Genomic DNA, 11445 nt, shown 5'->3' on the forward strand with positions numbered 1-11445 from the left:
CATTGTAATTATAAGTGTTGTGTATGTAAATATATTATGTGCATTATATATAATTATATATGATGTATATATGGTATATTTACGTACACGTGTATATAAATGTAATTGAAAATATCTTGTAAGAGAGTAAGAATTGTCAGTGCTATAAAAATTAACTGTCGTTTTTGTTGTTAATTTTTTTTTGAGTTATAAGAAGAAGAAAAATGAAAAAAAAAAAAAAAAAGGTATTGTTTATACTCGGTTATTATATCTCACGTTTATAAACGTGAGATATGTCATCGTTTTTGATTTATCTCGTAAAATTAAGTTCTCCTCCTGTTTATCGTTGTTATATCTCGTCAATGTATGACTTTATTATTATTATTATTATTATTATTATTAATTATTATTATTATTATTATTATTACTAGCCGCTTATACGAATACTATTAATACGTTTATTACGTTTATCATTAAACTACTAAACCGTATCTCTCGCTATTGTCCAGGTAATAGACTTATTAACGCAGTTGTATATTCTCAGTGTTCATAACTCCATGTGAGGTAACTGATTATTTTCTTTTTTCAATGCTAAACAGCTCTGTAAAAAGAAAAAAAATTAGAAAAATGCCTGTTGTACAGATGCAATCATAACGATGCCAAACATTACATGTTATATCACTTATTATTATTATTATTATTATTATTATTATATTATTAACTAATTAATTAATATTACATTATTATTATATTATTATTATTATTATTAATTATTATTATTATTATTATTATTACTATTCCTATTAAACAAATTACACGGTTTTTACACATTAAGTTTTTATTCATTTTCTCATGTTTTTTTTCATATACATTCTTTCAAACTTAACGAAGCAATCCTTAACCAAAATCCCATATCAAACGACTCTCATACGGTTGTAACAAAAAAAAATATATATATATTTTCGTCTGGAAAAAGAACGGAAAAAAAAAATAATAATAATAGAACCTGAATATAGACAATGAAAATTATCGATATAGAAATAAAACAAAATTCTGCAAAGAAGTAAAAAAGAAAAAGCCCCTTTCTCTCTTTCTCCATAGAGAAATACGTTGAAAATCGTACACGTTCATTTCCATTTCCACGGCATTGCTCAAAAAAAAAATGAAAAAAAATGGAGAGGCTCGTACAACACACTTCGCGAACCTAATCGACGTTCCTTAACCACCACCATGGATGGGAAAAGGGGGGGGAGGGGTTTGCACCCTTCTTCTTCTTCCGCATTTGCCCTCTCGTAACCCCTCCGGTACTCGTGGATTTGCCTATGGCTATGAGAAAGAAAGAAATATAGAAAACAAAAGAGGGAAAAGAGAGAAAAAGAGAAAAGGAAAAAAAATAAAGAGGGTTGGCTTGGGTTGATCGTGTTGTGGAAAAGAGAAGGTAAAAAATATAGAAAGAAAGAAAAAAGAAATAGAAAGAGAGAAGAGAAAAGGTAAAGAGGAAGGTAATATCTCATAGGCGTCGAAGGGTTGGACCGTGAGAAGAGTGAGAAAGCGTTAACGTGACTTTAAAGTTGGATATGAGTATATCCCCCATAACTATAGAAAATCAAACCGGTCTAACAATCCATCTCCCTTTAAAGAACCTATCCCCGAGATATGCGCTTAAACCGTGCGTTCCCCTTTAAGAACGCCTCCTATACCTCGCTCAAACTTATGGAGTACATGCCTTGTATTACGTTCCTCGTATATATGTATACATATTATACATATATACATATATATATATATATACATATGTATATATAGGAGTTAGCTTTAGAGCAGACTCTCCTTCCTCATTCTCTGTACCGTTAATTTCAACCCCTATTCTCATACCCTCTCTATTCCTCCCTCTCTCTTTTGGTTCTCTTTTACACGTCCCTTCCATCCTTCCTTTTTTCGTTTCCTTCCGTCCTCATACTTCCCTTTCTCTCTCTATCTATCTCTTTCTCTCTTTCTCTGTTCAGTCATATATACTCGGAAGGCTCGATTTACCCCCTTCAACGTTAACTTGCCATCTCCGGCTGGATAGCTAGCTAGCCGGAGATAGGCAAAGGAAGGCGTGCGTAGGTAGCTCCAACATTGGAGCCAAAATCAATTCGTCTGACAAAATTAACACGGTGGTCGTAGCTATATGCATCCGACGAGGGTTGCGGCCTGTCCATTGGGGTATATCGAGCTAGTAGTGGTAGTAGTATACCAGCAGGGGTGGTACTGATGCTGCAGGCTAGCTGTAGAGTATGGTAATGGTAATGGTAATGGTAGTTGTACTCTTTGGTGGTGTGATGGTAATGCTGGTGGTGGTTGGTGGTGGTAGTGGTGTTAGTACTAGCTCCATCAGCTCGAAAGCTCCCTCACAAGCTCCAACGCAAGCACGGTTCCACATGGAAAAGCTTCTCCGCTTGGCTGTATTCTCTCTCTCTCTCTCTCTCTCTCACTCACTCATTCTCTCTTTGTATAGTCATTGATTTCGGCTTTTGTCGAATTTAAACTCGTTCCTTTATCGATCTCCTATGCCTGAGAAAAGGGAAAAAGTAGGAGAGAGAAAATAACGACTTTTAGGTTTGATTTGTTTAAAAACGCAAATACATGTTGAAACATTGTGTGAACAAAGTATGTGGCTTAGATATTGGAAATCTTGTAATTCGTTTTAATACAAGATTGTTCGAATTTTCTTTTTATTTGTATTTTTACGATCAGATTTCTTATTTTTTGTTTTTCTTTTTTTTTGTTTTGATGAACAAGAACGAGATCATTGTTTTATTCAAGAATTATTTTATTTATATTTTGATTGTAAATAAAATCATATTTACGAGATATAATAATTACAAGAATTATATATTGTAGAAATAAAAGTAAATTTTTAATATACGAATCAAATGTTAATTAGATTTAACCCATTGATTGCCAATTACAAGATATCTCGTAGTGTGTGCTGCAATTCTAGTTATTTGCACGTTAAGAATTATTAAAAAAGGTTAAATGTAAAATATTTATATAGTGTAAAAAACATGAATTATCAATTACTGTAAATACCATTACAATATTATATCAGTAACTTAATATTATGATATTTTTCAAAATTTAAGGCAAGACGCGCTCTCTAAATATGTCTGCCAGTCAATGGGTAAAACTATTAATTTCAGTATATAATAAAATTCGATTTTTTTTTTTTGTTTCATATGTTTTTCCAACAAAATGTTCAGTTATTTTGGGTAACAAAAAAATTCTAAGATTTTTAAGATTTTAATCCAAATTATGCAATTAATAACGCTGACATAAAAATAATCTATACAATTGAATTCTCATTCATATAAGAAAAATAAGAAGAATCGTGAGAATATACTCCTGTTGATGACTTTATATCATAAAAATTGTCCACATATCTTGCTAAACAATATTTCAATTATTATTTTTAATATAATTTCATATAAAATGAATTTTTGTTCATTAAATATAATATTATTCCCAACTTCCACCCTTTCTATCTTTCCCTCTTACTATCGTGCACGTTCAATTAAAAATTGATGAACAATCATTTGTTTCAATTATATTTGTTTTTTTTTTTTCGTTAAAATTTATAATCAATTAACGTGTCAAGCACAAACGTCGATAATTAAAAGAGAATATAATAAGAAAATAAATTAAAAAAAAAAAAAAAACTACATATACGTTTGAGATTTACTAAGGATAATTTAAAAGGATGAGATATACCAGGTGTACACATACTCACACATACACACACACACACAAACGTACACACAACGTTCTAATAACGTTTTAACGATCAAGCTTAATTAATAAGAGCCAAGAATAAAAGGCGGAGATTCTAAAATCGATTTACACACACGATGAAAACAATAAAAGGGGTACACATGCTTTCGCCTAATAATTACGACCAGAAATAATACGATTTATTATTTACATTACGATGTATTCCATTGGAGAGTGACGATTTTATTATTACCGTAAAATAATTAACGATATATTATAATTATCGAGAAATATATGATAATTAAAATAAGGGAGGAAAATACGTTTAATAATCGATTGAATTTAACTTCTCGTTGTAATGAAAATTAAATTCGATGCTTTTGTAATCCTCCTCGTCTTACTTCCTCTTCCATCTCATTCTTCTCCTCCTACTACTACTTTGTAAACATAATAACAACAAAGAATTAACAAAAAAAAAAGGAAAATAAATAAAAACATTCGCAAGAAGAAAAACGTAGGGTATAAGTTATAAGGATTATATTATATGTACATGTAGTTTATTAACACGTACGATGTACAGAAAGCAATATAATATAAATATACATCACATACACACATATATACGTAAACTATACATAACACGTACCTATTACTATCGAGCTAAATCATTACATTTGCCACTCGATTGTAAATTTTCGATAGGATGTGCTTTGTAAGAGCGTAACTCTGCTGTGCATAATGTATATATATATATATACATACAATCGTATATTAAAATTATATATTGAGGATTGTGTATGTAAAGTTGAATAGGACGACGATGGCGAATGAGAAATTAAAGAAGACAAACAAAAAATAATAATAAATAAATAAATAAATAAATAAATAATAGGGTGGGGGCAAAAAAAAAAAAAAAAAGATGAAGGAAGGAAAGAACAAAATTATTGTCCGAGGAAATCATGTGTCTTACACTATGGCAAATAGAACTGAGAAATTAATAAGCGATATTTCTCTTACAACTCAATCGGTTGCAAATAATAGGTGTATTTCTCTCGTTAGAAGGAGTAAACAAAAAAAAAAAAAAAAAAAAAAAGAAGAAAATGTAATAGTTTCATAATTGCCAGAGAAAAGATATAGATTACAAAGTCACGAGGTCTGCTTTGTCTTGTTATAATCAAATACTTTATATATTATGTAGTACAGATTGTCATTAAACGTGTGAACGAAAGAAACACTTTTTTCTATTCTTTTTCACTCGATCACTACGTTACGTTTCTAATTGTTTTTTTCTCTTTTTTTTTTTTTAATACAGGTTTTTTTTTTTTTTTAATACAGCACAAAAAGTCAAACATACGTAATTTATTCTTTATTGTTATAAATTATTTTTTTTTCTTGTTTACGTACACGTAACGATTATCATCCCTCAACCATTTTGATGAAATTATGGAAAAACAAAAAAATAATAATAATAATAATAATAATTCAGCACGAGAAAATATTCGAAAGGTAAATTTAGTAAGTTTATAATCAAATAAATATTTTCAATCTATTATTAATCGTTCTCTCTATTGTAAACGATCGATGTGTTTAGATTGTAATATGTATATACATTGTCTTTTTTAATACGTCATTAAATTATTCTCTCACAATATTCATCCGTACTGTTTTACATGAAGAAAATGATATATGTGCATATTTTTGCTAAAGCGATATATATATATATATATGCACAATCAGTGGAAAAACAAGTATTTTAAATATATATTTCACGTTTATTTTATTGACTTTAATTGTTACATTTTGTGCGTTTTAATTCTTCTTCATAAATAATTACGTAAAAAAAAATGTTAAATGCTGATATGCTCACACATACGTGTGATTTTTGTTCTTTTTTTGTTTTTTTGTTTAATTTAAAAGAATAAGGAGTAAGAATAAGAGGTAAGTTTTATTAATAATTAGATAATTAGATATATTTCTACGTAATTTTTATAAAATTTAATATCGCTTGTATACCAATGAGTGTTATTAATTTTTAAACTTTACGACGTACACAATGCATTTGTTTAATTAATATACTTTGGTACAAGCTCGTTTAATATATATATACAAGTGTTAAATATTATATATATGTACAAGATTTAAAAAAATATTTTACTACTTTATTAATTATTAACAGCTTATGCGATATTTTATATAATTGCACTCATTTTCTTAAAATAATACAGATAAAAATAATACAGTTAAACATTTCGTAATATATAAAATAGTAATAGAATATTATAATAGAACATTTTGTTAAAATTATAGAAAAGAAATTTTCAATACATACATACATATATATATATATATATGTGTGTGTGTATCATATACAGAAAATGTAAATACAAATTATAGGTATTATTTATTTCATTTGTTCTTTAATCAAAAAATAACGATGTTACGTTAATATATAATCTGACTAGATGAGATTAAATTGATGATATATTACGGAAAGATTTGTAATGACGGTATTTCAAAATTTTTATGGACTTAGCTTTGGATTATAATTTGTTTCGATTAAAAGGACTAGATAATATTTCTATTTAAAGATATACTGCGTTTGTAGTAACATGAAGTTATTATATTTTTAAAAGTTTTTGTTTCTTTTTGTCATTCCTCTTATAGACTCTTTAAAAATAAATTAATTACTATAGAAATCAAATTATTATAATAAAAATATTTCATTGCATTAACTTTCTGCTCATTTAAAATATCTTTATAATTAAGTCTAATTCTTGGAAAAATTCGTTTGTAATTTACATATATAAAATTTTAGACTAATCGTGCCTTTATCAAATCAAACAATTCATTCTATTTGTTTGAAATTAAATCACAGTAAATTCATAAATGTTCATGAAGACACGATATCTTGTCAGTTTACAAAAATATAATTATAAATTAAACAAAACAAAAATAAAAATAAAAAAAAAAGGTTTGTGGTAATATATTTCTAGCTCATCAATTTTCTTTGTTGATTTTGTTTTGTTAACTTAGCTATTTCTGCACCTAATATATCAACGCTATCCTGCAAATACATAAAGAGATATAAAAATATAACAATTACTTTTAATTAATTGTATATTAATTGTCTGTTAATTACCCTCAAAGTCATATTTTTTAATAATATATCTTCCACAACGGCTTGTAATTTTTGATTAATTTCTAATGAAAGTTCTAAACTCATGTTGTCATCTGAAACTCTTTGATTGTAGACAGATGCCATTATACCTCCATACCTTGCTAATTCTGCCTATAATTTACATTAAAGAAATAATGATATATATTAATTTACATATAATAACATAAAAAAATATATATTTTGGGATTTTATATACATATCCTAAAAAAATAAAAAAATAAAAAAATTGGATAAAAAGTGTAAACCTACGAGTAACTTACAGTATTTTTCCTGCTTTTGATAAGCTATAATGACAAAAATAATAAGCATACTATATATTAGTATGCTTTCATTTCTAAATATCATTAAAGTATTTTTACTAAGTTGGGATAGAGAAATTGTTTTAATACTTTTAATGCAATAATAATAAAATTATTATAAAATCAATGAATTACCTTGTGCTTATCTCTTTCATTACTACCCATGGCACCAGAATTCTCTTGTAGAATATAATGTTGTATTATTTTTGTTTTCTTCTGTATTTCTTCGACTAACGTTTGTGCATGTCCTTCCAAGAATTCGATTTTTTCTAATTTTTTTACATTATCATTTTGTAAAGTCACAATGCGATCCATTAATAATTTTGTATTGGGTTCATTAGAATGAATATAATTTTCACCATTAGTGTTGTTATCAGATAAAGTACCATTTGGTGTTTCACCTATACGATAACACGAAAAATTAATAAAATATTTAAAAAGAAAAATCAACAGTATATAATGTTAAGAGAGAAAAAAAAAATATATATATATATATAAAATTATGATACCTGTATTTAAGGATGTATTAGAGCCAGCTCTTGATGCAACAATCAATGAATTACTTGATGAAGATAACTGAAATGCCTCCAATTTTTTACGACACTGCTGTAACTCTCGTGTTATTTCTTTCATATTTCTTTGTTGTTTTCTTTTAAGTACTTCATTTTCTCCTTGACTATCCTCTAACTTTTGTGTTAAACTCTGAACAAGTTGCGTTTGTTCTGCTACATGTTTCGCTAAGATTTCACACTCTTCAATTCTTCTTTTTTGTTCGGACGTTAGATCGTCTTCAAGCAATTTTATTTTACTTTTCAATTCATTCACTTGATCACGAAGTGGACCTTGTTCTTCCTCAAGTTGTTTAGTTTTTGTTTCAAGTGTAGTAAATTCTGATTGAAGACATACGTTTTTATCTGTTAACTTTTGTGTAAAATCTAACATAGCAGCCTCGCGTAAACGACATGCATGTATATCAGATCCTAATTCTTGATTTGTTAAATGTAATTTTTCTAATTCAGTTGACATAGATTTTAAACTCTTCTCTGCTCTATATAAATCAATATAATATTTTTAGAAAAAAAAATAATAATTTTTCTTTATAAAATCTTATCATTTGTAAATCTTAAAGTATTTATACTTACTCTTGTAATTGGGATTTTAATACTTCCATTTGTGAAACTTTTTGGGTCAAATCAAAAATTTCCGTTTGTCGTTGTTCCGCTAGAATCTTCAAATTATTAAAAGTATCTTCATATTCTTGCTGCCTTATTTCATAATTTTGTATTTTTATACTAAGTGAGTTGTTTTCTTCAATTAATAGTTGTTGTTTGTTCAATAATGTTTCAACTTCTTTTTGTAATTGTAAACATAGCATTTCCTTATCTTCAGTTACATATCTTTCCAAAATTAATCGTGCCTGTTGCTCTTTAAGCTGCTGATCTAATGTTATAGCTTTATTTTCTTCAGATAATTGAAATTTTCTAATAGTTTGTTGTGTGTCTTTACGTACTTGTTCACACTCCTCCTTCATTTCATTAATTCTACTCTATAATTATAAACATAACGTTAAATCTAATACAAAGCTCAAAGTACGCGTTATAAAGAATTTTTCTTAATGAAATATTTAACGTCTAACAATTTAATTTCATTTATTTTCTTACCAAAGCTTTGTCAAGCTTTTGTTGTGTTTCTTTTTGCGATTCCATTTCCGTTTTTAATTTATTTTGGGACCACTTGAGTTTAACTTCTTTCATCTGTACATCTCCATTAAGCCTATCAACTTCTTTCTGCAATTCAGTTATTTCGCGACATTTTCCATCCAATATATTACATATTCTGGTTTTCTCTCCTTGAAGCTGCCGTAATTTATTTTGCAAGAGTTCCTGCTCTTTTGTAATGTCTTTCAATTTACGTTCAGCATATTCCCTTGCCCTATCAAAGATATAATATTAAACAAAAATATCTTTTTTTTTTTTTTATATCAAGATTTTTTCTTAACTTTTCTTTCACAGATAATAAATATACCTTTGTGTATCAATAAATTGTTTCTCACTGACTGCATACTTTATTACCATAGATTCCATTTCTTTATTAGCAGCAGAGTGTTCCCTTTTTAATATGTCCTGAGTAGCTAATGACGAACGCAATTCAAACGTTAATCTATCTACAGTTTTTTCTAATGTTTCAATTTGTATTTTATAAAGTTCTCCACTTTTTTCTGCTTCCAACGTGGTATTTCTCGCTTCTAAGGCTTCTACCCTTTCTGATAATTTAATATTATTAGCTTTTAATTTGGCATAATCTTTCAACAGTGTTAAGTACGAGGGATGCTGTAATAAATTAGTTTCATAATAACTTTCATCATTTATTATGTTATTTTGACATCCAGCTAAATTTTCTTCTAATATTACTCCTATAAAATATTTGCAATTAATAAGTGAATATACAATTGTGTAATAGATTCAAATAATCATTAGTTTTACCATCTGTCGTTGTTGAAGCTTCTTCAGCTTGAGTTGTAATATGCTTTTCAAAATTGTTTAACTTGCAATTATTCGTAATATTTGTCGATGTATCATTAATTAAATCAACAGAAGGTGAGTTTAACGTTGAAGAAACTTGATGCTCAGAATTGTTCTCATTTGATACATCTTTTTGTTCATCCTTTTTAGCCTGTTCTATTACAGATTCAACTGATGGATTTGCAATCTTTGTCGTTGTATCACATTTTATAGGAGGCATTAAATATTTAGGTGATAATTCTGTCTTCGAAGTAGTACCATTTATATTCTTCTTTTTCATTATTATTCATATATCCTGAGGTATATTTCATAGTCAAATGTTGAGGTAACAATGCTTTCTCCATAATATTTGTCGATTTTTCTGTGATGAAATTAAGAAAATTCTTACTTCTATTAATAAAATGTGTATTAGATTGTATTAAACTCATTGGATTTGTTGGCAGTGATATTCTTACAAGTTTACTATCATCATTCAGTGTTGGTCGATACATCGGAGTACCATCTACTTTTCCTTTTTGCATAGAAATTTCAGATTGTTGTACTTTCATTTCTTGTTTCAATTCTTTATCAATATTTTCTGACAAATTTGGTAAATTATTAAGTTTATTTATACATTCCATATCATTATTCGTTTCTTCTTTCGATGTTACACTCATTACAACTACTTTTGTAGAATCATCATTATCATTATCATTATTAATTCGTAAACTTTCTGAATCTAAATCTTTTTCTATTGAAGAGTTTGAAGGAACACTTACATTTAATGACTCTTTAATTGTGGGTGTTTCTAATTTAATATCATACATATTAACTTCAGACGCATTATTGATAACTGTGTCAGTCTCAGATATCTTATCTAGATTTCTATGCAAATGATTGATATACGATAAATCGTTAGAAGATAATTCTTGAAAATCTTGTTCATTTGGAAGATCATGGTTCATCGAAGATAATGAATTTGTATCTTCTTGATTTGGAATGACATTCGTATGTACACACGTTTCAAGGATATCATCATCAGCCTTAATACTGATTCTGTTTAACAATTCATTATTTTCATTTGAATCATTATCTTGTCTTAATACTTCTTCATTATCGCATTTGTCATCTATCTTATCTTCTTTAGAATAAATATTCTCATTTTCTTGAGTATCATTTTGTCTGATATTTTCATTTAAAGGCAGCAAACAATTATCTGTTAAACAAACTGAATTAAATAATTGATTACCTTCGATATATATAATATATTCATAAAGAAACTTATTAATTAATTAGTATTCATATCGTATATACATGTTAATGTATGACTAAAGAGTTGATCTTTTTTTATTGATTATAATATACCTTTAATCGGATCTTTTTTAAATTTATTTATAGAATCGATATTCTCAAATTGATCTTCGTTTGAATACAAATTTGACTTATTCACATCCATTTCAAAAGAATCACTTATATTTTATTTTATTTTTTTGTTGATTAAAATTAATATGTGGACTTCATTTGATTTTATTAAAATTTCACGATTAAAACATGTACGCACTTTTACACTTCACAATTTTTAAATTTATTTGAATACGTGGCAAAGCTTGATGAACGCGAAAAGAACCTTTAAAGGAGCAGAGAAAGTAACCTAAAATCCGTAATATTTAACTGTCAATGTACCGACATGTTTGCATCAATGCATTCATCGTTACTATACAACTGAAAAACATTC

The 11445-nt window shown here is 27.4% G+C and overlaps 1 protein-coding gene across 1 annotated transcript; it reads right to left on the bottom strand.

Moving 5' to 3' along the window:
- Positions 1 to 1930: 1930 nt before the first annotated feature.
- On the bottom strand, positions 1931 to 11436 carry Golgin104 (coiled-coil domain-containing protein 186). Its single transcript, XM_015328675.2, is given in 11 exon segments — positions 1931 to 6796; positions 6872 to 7021; positions 7171 to 7194; positions 7345 to 7610; positions 7719 to 8257; positions 8352 to 8755; positions 8871 to 9141; positions 9235 to 9622; positions 9693 to 10005; positions 10007 to 10938; positions 11076 to 11436. Coding segments are annotated over 11 exon segments (3453 nt in total). The 5' UTR covers positions 11167 to 11436; the 3' UTR covers positions 1931 to 6721.
- Between the last annotated feature and the right edge of the window lie 9 nt (positions 11437 to 11445).

This window comes from Polistes dominula, unplaced genomic scaffold (genome assembly GCF_049000335.1).
Source record: "Polistes dominula isolate Pdom_NZ unplaced genomic scaffold, Pdom_raw_medaka contig_28, whole genome shotgun sequence".
Taxonomy (NCBI): Eukaryota; Metazoa; Arthropoda; class Insecta; order Hymenoptera; family Vespidae; genus Polistes; species Polistes dominula.